This window comes from Physella acuta, unplaced genomic scaffold, assembly GCF_028476545.2.
Source record: "Physella acuta isolate Inbredline_101_S28 unplaced genomic scaffold, ASM2847654v3 ptg002796l, whole genome shotgun sequence".
Lineage (NCBI taxonomy): Eukaryota > Metazoa > Mollusca > Gastropoda > Physidae > Physella > Physella acuta.
The window spans coordinates 1392-20405 of record NW_026734206.1 but is presented as its reverse complement, the minus strand read 5'-3'; the positions used below and the strand labels follow the sequence as shown (position 1 = coordinate 20405).

Sequence of the window (19014 nt, the reverse complement as noted above, 5' to 3'; positions counted from 1 at the left end):
CAAAAGAAATTTCCTCATCGATACTCTATAATAAAATTACCGCCTAATTAATGTGTCTAATCTAAAAAGTGGTTTTCTTGCAATGGGACGGTAGACATGTTTTTTTTTTGGGGGGGGGGGGGGGGGTGGAGGGGGTGGGTGTGTGTGTGGGGGGGGGGTGGGGGGTGGGGGGGTGGTGTGTGTGTGTGGGGGGTGGGTGGGGTGTGTGGGGGTGGGGGGGGTGTGTGTGGGGGGTGGGGGTGGTGTGTGGGGGGGGTGGGTTGGTTTCAGTGTTTCTTTCAGACTTTTTCCTCCCCGGAGAGGGGGTGGGGGGTACTTGAAATTTTCGGGGGCGGGGGGTAGAATTTTCTGGGAGGGGGCGGACACTGGAAAAAGTATATAATTATATTTCGTTGAATGGGACGGTAGACATGTTTTTTTTAAGGGGGGGGGGGGGGTGGGGGGTGGGGGGCGGTGTGTGGAGGGGGGTGGTGTGTGGGGGTGAGGGGTGGGGGTGGGGGGTGGTGGGGGGTGGGGGTGGGGGGGTGGGGTGAGGGTGGTGTGTGGGGGGGGTGGGTTGGTTTTAGTTTAGAGATAAGAGACAGCACTATCAGCCTAGCGCCCGTTGTACCCTTCCTCAACGGGCCATTTTTCTCGTACTAATAGTTTCGCTGTCTGTCTGACAAGAACGCTCTGTCTGACAAGAACGCTCTGTTCTATAATAATAGTTTCGCTGTCCTGTCTGACAAGAACGCTCTGTCTGACAAGAACGCTCTGTCTGACAAGAACGCTCTAGAGAAAACACAAGCAATTTAAAAACATGCATAGTATTTCGAAAAACGAAGTATGACGTCGACACATTTAGCATAGAGTTGAAAATAATCTCAAGGCGGAAAGTGCACACAGTAATATAATGACGTCATTGATTATCGCGTAAACATTGAATAAAAAGGAAATTTTGTCTAATCTAAATGGTTTGCGTGAAGAGTTTCTTGCATACAATTCTTCGGGTAGGGGCGAAGCCCCACCCCCCGCGTAAGAACGTCTGAGCCCCCCCCCCTCCCCAACTCAAAAGAAATTTCCTCATCGATACTCTATAATAAAATTACCGCCTAATTAATGTGTCTAATCTAAAAAGTGGTTTTCTTGCAATGGGACGGTAGACATGTTTTTTTGGGGGGGGGGGGGGGTGGGGGGGGGGGGGGTGAGGGGGTGGTGTGTGGGGGGGGGTGGGTTGGTTTCAGTGTTTCTTTCAGACTTTTTCCTCCCCGGAGAGGGGTGGGGGGTACTTGAAATTTTCGGGGGGCGGGGGTAGAATTTTTCTGGGGAGGGGGCGGACACTGGAAAAAGTATATAATTATATTTCGTTGAATGGGACGGTAGACATGTTTTTTTTTGGGGGTGGGGGGGTGGTGGAGGGGTGGGGGGGGGTGGGTGTGTGGTGGGGGGGGGGGGGTGGGGGGGGGTGGTGTGTGTGGGGGGGGGGTGGGGGGGTGTGTGGGGGGGGGGGTGGGGGGTGGTGTGAGGGGTTGGGGTGGGGGGTGGTGTGTGGTGGGGGTGGTGTGTGGGGGTGGGAGGTGGGGTGGGTGGGATGGTGTGTGGGGGGGTGGGTTGGTTTTAGTTTAGAGAAAAGAGACATCACTATCAGCCTAGCGCCCGTTGTACCCTTCCTCAACGGGCCATTTTTTCTCGTCTATAATAATAGTTTCGCTGTCTGTGTATGTATCTATCTATCTGACAAGAACGCTCTGTCTGACAAGAACGCTCTAGAGAAAACATAAGCAAAAATTCTATCTGACAAGAACGCTCTAGAGAAAACACAAGGAAATTAAAAACATGCACAGTATTTCGAAAAACGAAGTATGACGTCGACACATTTAGCATAGAGTTGAAAATAATCTCAAGGCGGAAAGTGCAACACAGTAATATAATGACGTCATTGATTATCGCGTAAACATTGAATAAAAAGGAAATGTTGTCTAATCTAAATGGTTTGCGTGAAGAGTTTCTTGCATACAATTCTTCGGGTAGGGGCGAAGCCCCACCCCCACGCGTAAGAACGTCTGAGCCCCCCCCCCCCCCTCCCCAACTCAAAAGAAATTTCTTCATCGATACTCTATAATAAAATTACCGCCTAATTAATGTGTCTAATCTAAAAAGTGGTTTTCTTGCAATTTCTTTAATGCAATTCTTCGGGTAGTGGCTAAGCGCGACACCAGTGTTTCTTTCAGACTTTTTCCTCCCCGGAGAGGGGTGGGGGTAATTGAAATTTTCGGGGGCGGGGGTAGAATTTTCGGGAAGGGGGGCGGACACTGGAAAAAGTATATAATTATATTTCGTTGAATGGGACGGTAGACATGATTTTTTTGGGAGTGGGGGGGTAGGGGGTGGGGGGGGTGGTGTGTGTGGGGAGGTGGGTGGGGTGGGGTGGTTTTCCTCATCGATACTCTATAATAAAATTACCGCCTAATTAATGTGTCTAATCTAAAAAGTGGTTTTCTCGCAATTTCTTTAACGCAATTCTTCGCGTAGTGGCTAAGCGCGACACCAGTGTTTCTTTCAGACTTTTTCCTCCCCGGAGAGGGGTGGGGGGTACTTGAAATTTTCGGGGGCGGGGGTAGAATTTTCGGGGAGGGGGCGGACACTGGAAAAAGTATATAATTATATTTCGTTGAATGGGACGGTAGACATGTTTTTGTGGGGGGTGGGGTGGGGTTGGGGGGGGTGGTGTGTGGGGGGGGGGTGGTTGGTTTTAGTTTAGAGAAAAGAGACAGCACTATCAACCTAGCGCCCGTTGTACCCTTCCTCAACGGGCCATTTTTCTCGTCTATAATAATAGTTTCGCTGTCTGTGTATGTATCTATCTATCTGACAAGAACGCTCTGTCTGACAAGAACGCTCTAGAGAAAACATAAGCAAAAATTCTATCTGACAAGAACGCTCTAGAGAAAACACAAGGAAATTAAAAACATGCACAGTATTTCGAAAAACGAAGTATGACGTCGACACATTTAGCATAGAGTTGAAAATAATCTCAAGGCGGAAAGTGCAACACAGTAATATAATGACGTCATTGATTATCGCGTAAACATTGAATAAAAAGGAAATGTTGTCTAATCTAAATGGTTTGCGTGAAGAGTTTCTTGCATACAATTCTTCGGGTAGGGGCGAAGCCCCACCCCACGCGTAAGAACGTCTGAGCCCCCCCCCCCCTCCCCAACTCAAAAGAAATTTCTTCATCGATACTCTATAATAAAATTACCGCCTAATTAATGTGTCTAATCTAAAAAGTGGTTTTCTTGCAATTTCTTTAATGCAATTCTTCGGGTAGTGGCTAAGCGCGACACCAGTGTTTCTTTCAGACTTTTTCCTCCCCGGAGAGGGGTGGGGGTAATTGAAATTTTCGGGGGCGGGGGTAGAATTTTCGGGAAGGGGGGGCGGACACTGGAAAAAGTATATAATTATATTTCGTTGAATGGGACGGTAGACGTGATTTTTTTTGGGAGTGGGGGGTAGGGGATGGGGGGGGGGGGTGGTGTGTGTGGGGGAGGTGGGTGGGGTGGGGTGGTTTCCTCATCGATACTCTATAATAAAATTACCGCCTAATTAATGTGTCTAATCTAAAAAGTGGTTTTCTCGCAATTTCTTTAACGCAATTCTTCGCGTAGTGGCTAAGCGCGACACCAGTGTTTCTTTCAGACTTTTTCCTCCCCGGAGAGGGGTGGGGGTACTTGAAATTTTCGGGGGCGGGGGTAGAATTTTCGGGGAGGGGGCGGACACTGGAAAAAGTATATAATTATATTTCGTTGAATGGGACGGTAGACATGTTTTTGTGGGGGTGGGGTGGGGTTGGGGGGGGTGGTGTGTGGGGGGGTGGTGTGTGTGTGGGGGGGGGGGGTGGGTTGGTTTTAGTTTAGAGAAAAGAGACAGCACTATCAACCTAGCGCCCGGTGTATCCTTCCTCAACGGGCCATTTTTCTCGTATTAGAATATTCAAGAAAGTTTAGGGGAGATCACTCCCGTTTTATTTTCTTAGGCGGGCGATGTACAGTTACGTTACATTTCTGACTTACCCGTTGTGCTGGGGATATTGAACACGAAAGCTGCCGACTTTTAAAAAGAAATATAAGTATTATGTTGTTAATAAATTCCTCATGTGGACGTCCGTAATTTTACATATTTCATTGCAAAATATACAAAATTTAAAGATCAAACTTATTTAAGGCATGAATTAATTGTTTCATAACATTGGCAGACTTATTTCTGCGGTGGGGAGGGGGGGCACTTGAAATTTTCGGGGGGGGGGGGGCAGCAGACTTTCTTCGGGTGGGTGGGGGGCGGACACTGTTAAAAGTATATATTTTCTATATAAATTATGTAAATTTCATTTCTTTTCTGGGAAGGGGGGATGCCTGGAAGAAACTCTAGTTAGCAACAATGAAATGGTGGGGGTTTATCTCAATAGTATAGAATTTGAAGTCGTGAGACCTTACCTCGAAGATAGCCAATGGTGAAACAAATGGGGGGGGGGGGGGGGATGGCTGAATTGGATGTCCCCGAATTTTAGGGACCGGATTTTCTCTTTTTAACATTAGTCAAACAATTCGTCGATTTAAAAAACATCTCAATGAAAGTTTTAAAGTTCCTACCAGAAGTTTATTTTCTTTACAAACCCTAAGGTTAGAGTTAGAGCTTGTTTAAAATAGTAATTAAAAGGGCCTCTTGCAAAGTCGTTTTTAGTAGCGTATGCTATATAGTTCCTTCTTTGTTTCCTGGAAGATTCGGACTAGTTTATTTACAATCTGATAAGATAGCCTCATTATTCAAAAGCTGAGAGTTTTCTGACTCTCGTGCTAAATTACTATGAGGTGACACCTTATTTTCCATCATAGTATACATGCAACTCTTCACCAGCATTATTTTATTTGGATGTAAAACCATTTTCACTTTAACATTTTGATGTAGCCATTTAAAATGTTTTTTTTTTTTAGCTCTGTTGATTATCTAAATACTTGCTATCTTTCTTGCCGTCTGTACAGCCATGTCACCCAATGAGGAGTAGTCCAACCTTTCCAGTTGCACCTCGAAATATTGAAATGAAACTCCGCAAACCAGAACTTATTATTACAATGTATATATATATATATATATATATATATATATATATATATATATATATATATATATATATATATATATATATATAGGGCCACTATAATATTTTCGTTTAAGCTTAAATAAATAAGCCCCTGCCCCCCCCCCCCCTCCACGTAATTTATGCCTTCGCACCGACAAGTATTGAATCGGTTTAATTAATAAAATATAACATTTAACTTAAACCGGTTCGTGTTACGTTTAGAATTGGCTAGTATCAATAAAGGAGTTATGTTTAGGGTAACATTTTTTTCCCCAAAAACCTAAGCAAAGGCAGGCAGAATGCCAAGAAGATACAAATTATCGCTACATGTCCCTCTCTCTTTGTTGTTTGGGTGGAAGGGGGGCAATGGGGGAGATATATTTTTCGTTTAAAGGGGCAGAGGCGTAGCGACCCCTCTCGGCGCCCGGGAACAAACTTTCAATTTGCCGCTCTCCTCCCCCCCCCCATATTTTTTTTATGTTTATAATTCAAAACTGCATCTGAAATGAGCTTTTATTTTTTTTTCAAACCATTTTAGCGCCCCTAGGGACGGCGCCCGGGGTCATATGTACCCGCCCCCCCCCTTTGCTACGCCCCATCAAAGGAGCAATAGGCCAAACTAGTTTGTGAAGCACTGGTTTAGAGCAAGAATGTTATTGCACTTGCCACAGCTATGTGTGTAAATTAACCCCCCCCCCCCCTCCCAAAATTTTTTTTAATTTAAACTGAATAAATGGAAGGAAATAGACAATACAAGCGTTTCAACTTTATTAAAAGAAAATTAATCAGCAATAAAGAATATATATATTTTTAAAGTTGAGACATAAAAAGATAAATGTGAAAACCGTTTAATTTTCGATGGACCTAAACCAATAAGAAAAAACTATTTAACTCGCCACAACCAGTTACACGTCAATGGCGTTCCTGCTAAATAAAATAACAATGTCTCTTGATACATATTTCCATAGCGTTTGCTTAGGAAAAAACTGAGCAGAAAAATTTCATCAACTGAATAAAAAAAAAGATAATTACATTTTGCTATTTGAACCTAGTTAATTTGTGCTGCTCTGCTTTGTCTTAAGTGTAAAAATGGATGACGTTTTTCATGGACCTTCAAAAACTTGATGTCGCGTTTCTCCATAAAATGTTTTAAAATTTCGCCATTTCAGTTATTAAAATACATAACAAGTGAATAACTTAGTATGCATTAGTCCAAGGGGTCAAATCTATGTCTTGGTAATACGAGCAAGGTGTCATTGGATTACTGTGAAAAGATTAAAATGGAATATTTCATTTAAATATAATATTGAAAACATTTTTAACCATATGTTTTTAAATTAAAAAAAAAAGCTTTTACACGAAATGCATGAAATAACTTAATATTTCTCCATGTTACATTTATAAGTTATCACTACAACATTTAAATAACCATATTCATCTAAACATAACCGTTAAAGTTAGCAAATGTATCTAACGCATAGCTTAAATAACAAGTTTAAGATATTCGGAGAAAAACTTACGTTTCAGACTTCAAGTAATATGGATTGGCTTGCACCTCTCCGGCATTACCGATTAAACAGAGCAGTGAATTTAATTCCACTTTTTTGATGGCCTCGACTTGAGCTGGAGATGGTAATTCTCACATTAACAAGCATGGCAGCCGTACATCTCATGGAGGCCATATTAATATTATCGGTAGCATAGGCAAGAGATGCCAGAGTGCTTATAACCTTCCTTGGAGCATCAATTTAAAATTTTGAATGCCATAAAACAACTGTTACTTTTTATAATTCATTTCACGTTTGTGTTTGCGTTTTCATTTGCTTTTGTGTTTTTTAGTTTGAGTTTGTGTTTGCATTTATGTTTGCATATGTGTGTGCGTTTGAGTTTGCGTTACGTTTGCGTTTGTGATTTTGTTTGCGTTGTGGTTGGTTGTGGTTAAAGTTAAGTTTAGAGTTAGAATTAGGTTTAGGGTTATGTGTTATTTTATCAAACGTCCACATTTGCATATAGGCATTTAATTGCAAAAGTAATTTATCTCCTAAACCCGGGCATATATATATATATATATATATATATATATATATATATATATATATATATATATATATATATATATATATATATATATATATATTAGCGTTAATTGTTACTCTTTCCAGAATTAATTTAGGAATTAAAAAAAAAGATTCAAATATTTGCACTAACTTTTCAAATATAAGATTTTAAAAGAAAATTTGGCGGAAAACTCCACCCTGTCTGATATTCCATTATATGGGTACTAAAATGGCATTAAAATACAGGTGCATGTTGTTTTACTTACAGTCTGTGAATCCTTGAGGATATTCTTTGCTCAAGAAAAAATGAGCGTCTCCAAACTTGAGTTCTGAAAATTGCCTGGCGACGATACAGCCCATAGTTTCACCAATGACGCCGCCATAGACGCGGGGTTCCATGACTCCACCAACAAAGAGATCAACGTCCATGATGTGTCTAGCGAGTTGGTCACATTGATATAAATAGATGTTATTACAAAAGGGGATTTACATGAAGAGATGACATTGCAAGACTTAATTACATAACGTATTCTTCTCTGTATGAAAAAAAAAATTATTAATTCAGCAAAAAGGTGCGATGATTAAAAAAAATATTTTTATCAAAAGACACCTAAAAATATACCCGAAGAATATAATAACTACTAGACGACCCAGTTTCCAGTTCGGAAATGATCTGTCGGCTGCACTGGACAACACAAACCAATATCGTATTATACCCACTGCACCCTTTATAATATTTATATTCTTTTAACCCCAAATGAATCCATATTCTTTGATTCATCCGCCCGTTCCATTTGCGCATCCATTTATGACGTCCATGCGGTAAAGGAGAGGAGTGAGTTCATATTGAACATATATAATTATTTTAAAACACGGTTTATTTATTGGTATTTTTAAAAAGTTATTTTTGTCTTATTTGTCCGTGCCTTCATTATTAAATAATATACTGTGTGTTTCTACAAATGAATATATCAATAAATTAATTAATGTCTTTAAATAAATTTAAGTACATTTTGGGAAAAAAGAACATTGTTTTCTGTATAAATATATGTAAGTGGCTGGAGTGTGTCTGATTATTATTATCTGTATGTTAAAATGCGAATGTACCGTTTGGTTTCTTGCCGTTAACTGTTCATGTTTCTTTTTTGTTAAGTAGGCTCAGAACCTAGACCATCCGTAAGCATAGGGAGCCATCGCCTGTTCATCAGTATTTATAAATTGTGGTTTTATGTTCAAGAAGTCTGGTTTGTTGTTCGATTGGGTGTTTTAATTGCACCTTTAGTATTTTGTTGAATTAACTTTTTTTGACATTTTGTTCCATTCTTTTGGCTTGATAAATTTTATTAACTGTTAGCTTTTTTACTTTCTCGTATATACGAAGTATAGAGAAAGTCTTGTAATCGTGCAAAAAAAAAATCGAGATTTTTACAAATCTCGACGTTTTACACCTCACTGATACGGAAAAACATAATTTTGCAATCTTGTCCGTATGTCTGTGTGTGTGTGTGTCTGTGTGTGTGTCTGTCCGTGTGTAAACACGATAACTTGAGTACCGTTACAGCTAGGTTGATGAAATTTCATATATAAGTATTTTATCAAAATCGTAGATCCGTATCAACTTTTGAGCGATTTCCGATAACCGGAAGTGGTACTTTTCCTACTTTGAATTTTTCAAAAGCCTATAACTTGAGTACTATTTCAGATAGATAAATGAAATTTCACATGTAAGTAAAAGATCTAATTTTCTACCTTCTGTTAAATTTTGAGTAATTTCCGTTGACCGGAAGTAGTAATTTACGCTACTTCCGATTTCTCAAAAAACTAATGTAAATTTTAAAAGTACTAATAATATTGCGCACTATTATGCGCTTTTTTATTTGGCGTTCACTTGGTGTGCAATTAATTTGTCTACGAGATTTTATTCTATTTTTAAAACTTTAAGTATTTAAAATGGATTAAAAATCATGTCTATAGCCCGAGTTCCCATCCCTTGTTATTTTATATAAGAATATTCGAGAAAGTTTAGGGGAGATCACTCCCGGTTTATTTTGTTTTATTTTAGTATACGACTAAGGTTATGGTTTAAAACCAGTCTGTGTTGAGCCGGATTTGCACTGACTGGATAGATCATTTACATAAGCCTAGGAAGGTAGATTAGTGGTCCCCTGTCAGGGCTTACATTTATAATAATTTATATACAATCTCCCCTAGTTTTAGTAGGATATAGATCTAATTATTCATGTATAACAAACGATCTACTCGCGTATTTCAAAATCGATTAGACCAAAGATACATTATAATTATAACGTTGATGTATATCACAAAATTACTTTGAAGTGTTTTCCATTTACATATTTTACAATATATGTTTTACAAATACTAATTTCTAAAGTTAGAAAATAAACTTTTTTGGTTCATGTTAGTTGGGTCAACAAGGTTGTTTCCATTCAAATTAGTTTTATAGCGTATAAACGATTCATCGTATTGGACACTATTTCTGCATAATTTCGTCACAAGCAAAAGCGTTTTATTTCTACTTAATTTGTGTGTTCGACAGAAAAAGATAAACAATTTCAATAACTAAAATGTTCAACTCGAAAAGTGTAATAAGAATTTGCAGTTCATTTACATTTTTTGTATATTACAATAAAAAAAAAATTGAAAACTATTTTAAGCTATCAGTGACTAATTCTAAACGTGTTTCCCCTAAGCTTACTACGTATGAATGCTCTTCAGCAAATTGACTCCTTATTGCCTAATTGTTTGTGGCGTAGTCGGAAAGCTGAGGGCAAGACAGCTTAAGTCAAGTGCAGTGTTTCTTCCAGACTTTTTTTTCCGGGGGGGGGGGGGGGGGGGGGGGGGGCACTGTGTCCCGATTACTTGCTCGAGTCCGTAGGACGTCTCTAACTACACCATCCCTTCATAAGTCAAGGTACAGAAACAGAAAAACCTCGAAAAGAAAAATGTATTGCCGTACGTTAAATGATATTAGTGAGTAGATCTTAATTTTTTCGGTCGTAAAAATGTGTTTGACTTGTAAATCTAACAACAAACCGTATTTTATAAAGAGTGTAAACAATTCTAACATAAAAGGCCCACTAAGCCTGTCAATTTCACTGTATCCGTAAAGCTGCTTCATTTGTTGGCCATATACTAATTGAATGTCATTTTACCTGCAAATCTGCTGTATTTGTCGACCCGTGTACTAATTAAAGGTCATTTTACCTGTAAAGTTGCTTCATTTGTTGACCCATCTCACCAAAGTCTTCAAATCTTGTAAAACGTCTGAAACAATACATGCCCGATTAAACAATTTGTAAATATGTGCTTGATTTTAAAATTTATAAATGTATGCCTGATTAAAAATTGTCTAAAGATATGTCTGATTATGAATTGTGTGAATATAAGCCTAAATATAATTTCTTTTTAATATATGTACGGGCGGATGGGAGAACGGAATAGCTTGAACTAGAGAACAAACAAACCCTGAACAGGAATAGTCTTATTACTATTAATTTTATTTGCCTATTGCCAGCGTTTCAATTTTTTATGCATAATTTGGAACCACGTGGGAGTCTCTCCCTGGGCGCGGACGCCCGGGTAAACGTGTTGTTTGGTGGCTGTTTAAATGACACTTTGGGTTCGGGGAGGAGAGATGTCTGGGCCAACGTTCGTGAGAGCGTTGGCTCTCAATTTTTATTTTTATTTTCGTGAATATCAAAGCGCTACCGACACCCTAGCGCAGCTCAGTGCGCCGAAGGAATATTTGACCCAATGCGGGGAAACCCATCCGCTCGCAGCATTGGCATCGGGTCTTCATCCTCGAGCCAAGTTTTAAAGAAATCGGTCCGTTAGAAGAGGTCGGAATTTCGCTCGCCAGTTCCGGCCCATGCCCGATGACAGACAAAAGCACGATATTTGCAACAGAAAGCAAGTTAAAATAAAAAGGGTGTGATTTCCCTTAAACTTTGTCGCATATTCTATATAATAATAAGAAGATGGTTATAGATATGTTTTATTTTTTTAATAATTATTTTTTTAACATAATAGAATCGCACAGACAAATTAGTGCTTTCTAAAGGAAACTTTGATTATATTTTTTTTCAGAAATCGGAAATAGCGAGCTAACTTCCGAAAATCACTCAAAATTAGGTAGGAAACAGCTAATAAAATCATATATGTGTATGAAATTTCGTCTAGTCAACTGAAACACTACTCAAGTTATCCGGTATTTTATATTTTTAGAAACCAGTTATAAAATATAACTTCTGGATATCGGAAGTCACTCAAAAAAATTGAAAATGATCCAACTAAAATATTTTTTACTTATATTTGAAATGTCATTTACGTAACTGAAACAGTTCTCAAGTTATTTGTTTCCCACGGAAATAGAAAAAAATATCATATTCGATTACCGGGAATCTTTCAAAACTTTATTGAAACCTGTGGGGTGGCGGACAATGGTAAAAGTATATATTTTCTATATAAATTCCATTTCGTTCGGGGGGGGGGGTGACTTTCTTCGGGGGAGGGGGTTGAAGAGATGCCTGGAAGAAACTCTGATTTTAGTATTGGAAGAGATCCCATCCAACACAATTAAGTATATGTGTCAACTGGTTATGCGTTATTTAGGCCACTGACTCCGATTTTAGCCTACTATTCTTTTTGAATTTGCTTCCATAGCCTTTGTCCAACCAAGAACAAACTACAAGGCAGCAGTTGTTTTATTTTACAGTTGTCTCTCCTAGAGAGTGGCTGTCCCCAGCTAACGAGCCTCATATGTCCGATGGTTCGAACTCGGGACTTTTCTGCTTAGCAATCATGAGCTTTACAGGCTCGACCACGCCAACTCCTATTTGTGCACAAATTCAATACTTTTTATATACTCTGTTTTCGAGAAGGGGAAAATCATTTAAAACGTTTTAATAACAAACCTAATAATGCACTAAAAAGTAGAAAAGAAAATAATTTTATTTACATATAAAACGATGCACTACTATTAAATAACTAGATAGAAAAGCGTGGGCAGCAACTTAAATTTTATTTAAGGTATTATATACATAATATAGCAACCATCACCTTCCTTGTTTATTATTTAAATAAAGTGCTTTATTGCATTTTTAAAATAAAATCGTTTTATTTTCTTCTTCATCGTGCATATAATATATAAAAACTTGTTATTAAATTTTTGTTTTGTTTTAATTGTTGGTAAAATTGAATCGCATTATCAGGGAAGATGCGCAATGTATGTGAGCCGTAGGTGACTGTGATTAGAAAGTTAATAATAAATTAGAAATAATAAGGAGCGGAGAAATGTTGGCTGTATTTAACTGACCTAAGACCACAGAACTGCCTCCAATAGTAGTATGCTGGAACGCCATGATCTCTGCCTCGCTGGATGTTCACTGAGAGCAGATCAAGGGCACCTTTAGCACCGGTCCTTGGCTCAAACAAATGTTTGGAGATTGAGTCACTAAAGAACCTACAGTATGCGATGAAAAGTTAAAAAAAAATAACAAGCTTGTTTTAATAAAAAGCCTTTACGTAATATCGCGCTAAAAAGTAAAAACAAAAAACGATTTTCTTTAAATATATCATAATACACTACTACTTAAGAACTATAAAGAAAAGAGTCGGTCACTTTATTATTTATTGGATACCTTTACTAAGATTTAGAAAGAGACCCACGCTTTTCTTTATAGTTTTTCAAATATTAGTTTATTATTTTATATTTAAAGAAAATCATTTAATTTCTACTTTTTAGTGCATTATTACATAAAAGCTTGTTATTAAAACGTTTTTATGAAGAAAAAAATTAGTACTTGAAATGTTTTTTTTAAAATTTACAATAGAGTTGCTTGACTGAAAACTACTGCGCATCTAATGAACATTATAACGCGCGTATAATAGTGCAGAATAGTTGTATAAGAATGCCTACTAATTTGGATAAAATTTTAATTTATTCATAAAAAATTAATTATGCATGCAATTAAGTCAAATTTAATGACAAAAGAAAAGCGTGGGTCTCTTCTCAAATATTAGTAAAGGTATCCAATAAGTACTAAAGTACTAAAGTGACCCACGCTTTTCTTTATAGTAATTTAAATAGTAGTGTATAATTTATTTTCTACTTTTTAGTGCATCATTACATAAAAGCTTGTTATTAAAACGTTTTTTATGAAAACAAGTTAATTAAAAAGTCTAGTGACATTTAAGCGCAATTTCAATATGTTATCTAAAAATAGCTCTGTCGTAGCGTAAATCAAGAGCAGGGTTAGTAAAACCATTGGTTAGTTATTAAAACGTTTTTTTATTAATTTTTTTTTCCAGTATTTTACATGTTTTATTTACAATAGAGTTACATGACTAAAAACCATTGCGCGCCTAGCTACCGAACGTGATGGCGCAGCCATTGACCGTGATGGCGCAGCTATTGAACGTGATGACGCGTGTGGTGTGGTTGGATAAAAATGCCTAGTAATTCGGTCCAAATTTTAATTAATTCAAAAACATTTTGTGACCAAACGAAAGGATATTTTTGAAAACTTTCTTCGGCAATATTGTTCTAAATTATGGCAGAAATCGATTGGTGTATGTTTCAAGTCGCTAAGTGGTCTGGTTGCCGAGATATGGGCCAAAAACTGCATTTTTTTTTGGTTTTTTGGCTTTTCCGAGAAATCCATGAAAGAAACCCGGAATTTTTATGGCCTATGTTCATCTTCGTAACTTGCTTAACATAATTGCTTTTGGAACTAGTCATCGATATTGCTTCGTTGAGGAGGAGATACGACTTAAAGCTGCGGACACACATCCATCCATCCATCCATCCATTCATTCATACATTCATACATCCAGAAATGACGGGTTAATAAACGCAATTCTCCAGAATGGAAATTGCGCTAAAAATTTTATGCAAGTTTTTTAGTACCTTAAATTTTTAAAATTTACAATAGAGTTGCATGACTAAAAACCATTGCGCACCTAATGAACGTGATGACGCGTGTCTAATAGTGCGGAATAGTTTGATGAGACAACCTACTAATTTGGACAAAATGTTAATTAAAATTCATAAAAAATTAATAAGTCAAATTTAATGTCAGATTATATTGTCTTCATGTCTTGTCCCACGTCACAACCATGAACCAAATCTGTCAGTTAGAAGTGCCCGAATTTTCGTTTGGGCGTTTCGATCTAGACAGACTGACGACAGAGACTGTGAGTTAAATAAAAGCTTGAAAAAACGTTTTAATAAAAGGCTTTTAAGTTATGATGCACTTAAAAGTAGAAAATAAACGACACACTACTATTTAAATAGATATAAAGAAAAGCGTGGGTCACTGTATTATCTATCAGGTAGCTTTACTAATATTTAGGAAGATACCCACGCTTTTCTGTATAGTTATTTAAATAGTTGTGTGTCGTTTGTTTTCTACTTTTAAGTAATAATGCAATAAAAAGTGGAAATTAAATTATTTTCTTTAAATATTTAATAATAAACTACAATTAAAAAAAAACCATAAAGAAAAGCGTGTGTCTCTTCCTTAATATTAGTAAAGGTATCCAATAGATTATAAAGTGACCTATGCTTTTCTTTATAGTTATTTAAATGGTAGTGTAGTATTACATATTTAAAGAAATAATTTATTTTCTACTTTTTATTGCATTATTACTTAAAAGCTTGTTATTAAAACGTTTTTTTTACAAGCTTTTATTACAAGCTTTTTATTTAACTTGCTTTCTCTGTCTGTCTAGATCGAAACGCCCGAGCGAAATTTCGGATACTTCTAACTAACAGATTCGGTTCAAAGTTGGCACGTGGGTCAAGACATGAAGACAATGCAATCTGACATTAAATTTGACAACTTGATGCCTAAAATAATTTTATACGAATTAACTAAACTTTTGTCCAAATTAGTAGGCTTTCTTGCCCAACTGTTCCGCACTATTATACGCGCATTATCATGTTCATTAGGTGCGCAACGGTTTTAGTCATGCAACTCTATTGTAAATTTTTAAAAATTTAAAATACTGAAAATAAAATTCATAAAAACGTTTTAATAACAAGCTTTTATGTTATAATGCACTAAAAGTTTGTTATGAAAACGTTTTTTAATTATTTTTTTCATTACTTTGCATTTTTAAAAATTTAGATAGAGTTGCATGACTAAAAACCTTTGCGCTCCTAGCGAACATGAAAACGAGCGTATAATACTGCGGAATAGTTGTACAAGATAGCTCTCTTATTTGGTCAAAATTTAGTTATTTCGTAAAAAATTAATTAGGCATCCAATTAAGTCATATTTAATGTCAGATTGCATTGTCTTCATGTCTTGCTCCACGTGCCAACTTTGAACCAAATCTGTCAATAAGAAGTGCCCGAAATGTCGCTCTGGCGTTTCGATCTAGTCAGACAGAGAAAGCAAGTTAAATAAAAAGCTTGTAAAAAGAACTGAAATTATGCGATGTTAATAAAGAACTTAAATTGTGTGATAAAAAGTTAATAAATCACCTATGATATGCACACAAAAAAGTTTTTAAAAACCTATATTACGGGATAGAAATTTTATACAGAACAGCGGGATATGCCGAATAAAGTTTACAAAGAGCATACCTATATTATGAGATAAAAAGTATGTGAATAACCCACATTAGATGGCATTAATAAATGACGCCACGCGTTTTAAAACGATTTTAACCTCCCCCCCCCCTTTCCCTCCGCCATACTTCGTCACAAAAAGCCAGACCCCCACCCTTAAAACAACCCCATCAAAATTGCAGTTGAATTTTTCTTAAAACATAGATATTTTCCCTAAATCTTGTTTGAACTCAGTCAACATAAAGTATTTTAATCAATTTATATTACATTTTTAAAACAAATTTCTAAACCTCGAAATAACGGCTGAAATTCGTTTTCTAACGTTACTTTTATAATGCAAAAGTGTAACGTCACACTATTTAAAACCCACCCTCCCCTCATCACACAACATCACAAAATTATGGACCCCTCCACCCCTACGAGCGTGACGTCATTTATGGACGACCCCTATGCAATTTTTACTTTCTCGTATATACGTAGTATAGAGAAAGTATTGTAATCGTGCAAAAAAAAAAATCGAGATTTTTACAAATCTCGACGTTTTACACCTCACTGATACGGAAAAACATAATTTTGCAATCTTGTCCGTATGTCTGTGTGTGTGTGTGTCTGTGTGTGTGTCTGTCCGTGTGTAAACACGATAACTTGAGTACCGTTACAGCTAGGTTGATGAAATTTCATATATAAGTATTTTATCAAAATCGTAGATCCGTATCAACTTTTGAGCGATTTCCGATAACCGGAAGTGGTACTTTTCCTACTTTGAATTTTTTAAAAGCCTATAACTTGAGTACTATTTCAGATAGATAAATGAAATTTCACATGTAAGTAAAAGATCTAATTCTCTACCTTCTGTTAAATTTTGAGTAATTTCCGTTGACTGGAAGTAGTAATTTACGCTACTTCCGATTTCTCAAAAAACTAATGTAAATTTTAAAAGTACTAATAATATTGCGCACTATTATGCGCTTTTTTTATTTGCGTTCACTTGGTGTGCAATTAATTTGTCTACGAGATTTTATTCTATTTTTAAAACTTTAAGTATTTAAAATGGATTAAAAATCATGTCTATAGCCCGAGTTTCCATCCCCTGTTATTTTATATAAGAATATTCGAGAAAGTTTAGGGGAGATCACTCCCGGTTCATTTAAAATAGAGAACCTGTAATGTAAGATAAGTTTTAGGCTCGAAAAGCTGGTTTCAAATGGTTCCAAGTCGTTGCCAGAACTGTTTTTCAACCGAAATTAAATATTTTATAACATTTGAGAAATAAGCACAAAATGACTCCCGGATTTACTAAGGCTAGAAATATTTAAAGAAATAATTACTATGATATAATTTAGATAACGCTTTCATTTCTAATTTGGATTAGTAGAGTCAGGGTGTTGTGGTGATAGGGGATGTTTTATTATTTAATATAAGTAAACTACTCAAATGACCACCATTGTGTATTTTATCATGGAAAGAAATGTGATTTGCATTGTTTTATTCTCCCTGGCCTCTCCGGTTGAATTTAAGGAGAGGTTGAGGGCGGTTTTTAAAAAATATCTGAATTGATTAAATAATTCTAAACGGCATTTCAATGGCTTATATTCATAACAAAAATATGAAAATGAGTGTAATAGATGATTCATGATTCCCAAGCGGCTTTAATTTAACTTTGGGGAAGTTGTAAAACGTGAAAGAGACAAAAAAGAGGGGGGGGGGGGGGGCTTTATAATTAAACGCAGTCGATAAAATAACGTACTTTATTTTTTTCAAATGTATAGTAACTAAAATATATTATAATAATTTTGGTAATGTACAGAAACAATATTATTAATTTTAAATAGGCAGTAACATCACGCTAATCTAGCCGTAACATCATGCTAAACTAGCATGGACTATCAATTCCATTTCTAGAGGAAAACACTCACCAATCGAATGTGTATTCATCCCCGTCAACCAACAAAGTTTTCACGATTTTTTCGAATTTATTAAAACTTGAATCTGGGATAAGGAATGTGTCCTTCAGGAATTCTGGTTTCTCATCAATGTTGAGAGCATCGGGTACCAAAGTGTGACCAAATCGGAAGGCAGCTAGAGAGAACACATGCTGCTTGTTATATGGATTAGAGTAAGGGTTCAGAACTTAAACGTAAAGATTGTGTTGAAAATCTAGATGCTAGAGGTACATTTTTTAAAATCCTATTTCAATTGTTATAACGAATGTCTTGCCAGTGAATGTATAGCGAAGATAAGATAATTGGGAGACCAACAATACGGTGGTGTTAAAGGAAGGTTAGCTATAGATCTACCTGACTTAAACTTAGCGAATGTTAAGACCTAACTCTTGTTGATCTAACAATAAGGTTGCTCTATGAGCCGAGGCAAACTGTTGGCTGCAGTTAACCCTAACACTAACCTGCAGAGAAACTGTTTGAAATCCTTGGGTCGACATATGGGTTGTACTTGCTCCTCCTAGCACAGCCAAGCTTGTATTTATCCATTAGCTCAGGTCCCAGAATAACAGGCAGCCATTCACAGTAGGTGATCTTCTGGATCACAGCGCCCACTATCTTTCTCGCTTCCTGAAGAAAATAAAAAACATCTTTCTCGTTTCCTGATCAAACTAAATTCACGACTAATATTTTGAATACACACCATCACAAGTTAATATTTAGTTGAGAAAATAACAAACAAAACTTGCATGTTGAGAATAATAAAGTAGCGAATAGTAAAGTAAAGAATAATGAAATTATGAATAACAATAAAATGTGTGAAAACAGTCTAGAGATAAAACACATCTTTACTAATCTGTTTATGCACTAAATACAAAAAAATTCATAACAAACGTTTTAATAACAAGCTTTTATATCATAATGCACTAAAAAGTTGAACATAAATTATACACTACTGTTTAAATAACTATAAAGAAAAACGTGGGTCACTTTAGTATCTATTAGATACCTTTACTAATATTTAGGAAAATACCCACGCTTTTCTTTATACTTATTTCAATAATAGTGTATAATTTATTTTCTACTTCTTAGTGCATTATTATAAAAAAAGCTTGATTTTAAAACGTTTTTTTTATGAATATTATTTTTATCAGTAGGCCTACTTAAAATTTTAAAAATTTATATTGTAGTTGCATGACTAAAAACCATTGCGCACTTAATGAGCATGATGACGCGTGTGTAATAGTGCGGAATAGTTGGGTAAGACTGACTACTAATGTGGTCAAAATTTTAATTAATTCATAA

The 19014-nt window shown here is 36.4% G+C and overlaps 1 protein-coding gene across 1 annotated transcript; it reads right to left on the bottom strand.

Annotated features, from left to right (window-relative positions):
- Nucleotides 1-5867: 5867 nt before the first annotated feature.
- On the bottom strand, nucleotides 5868-18339 carry LOC131934302 (chorion peroxidase; the record flags this gene model as incomplete). The annotated part of the gene is given in 7 exon segments (XM_059290501.1): nucleotides 5868-6380; nucleotides 6637-6739; nucleotides 7440-7609; nucleotides 10399-10458; nucleotides 12509-12655; nucleotides 17686-17848; nucleotides 18174-18339. Coding segments are annotated over 7 exon segments (876 nt in total), but the record flags the coding sequence as incomplete, so codon positions are not given.
- Nucleotides 18340-19014: the final 675 nt, after the last annotated feature.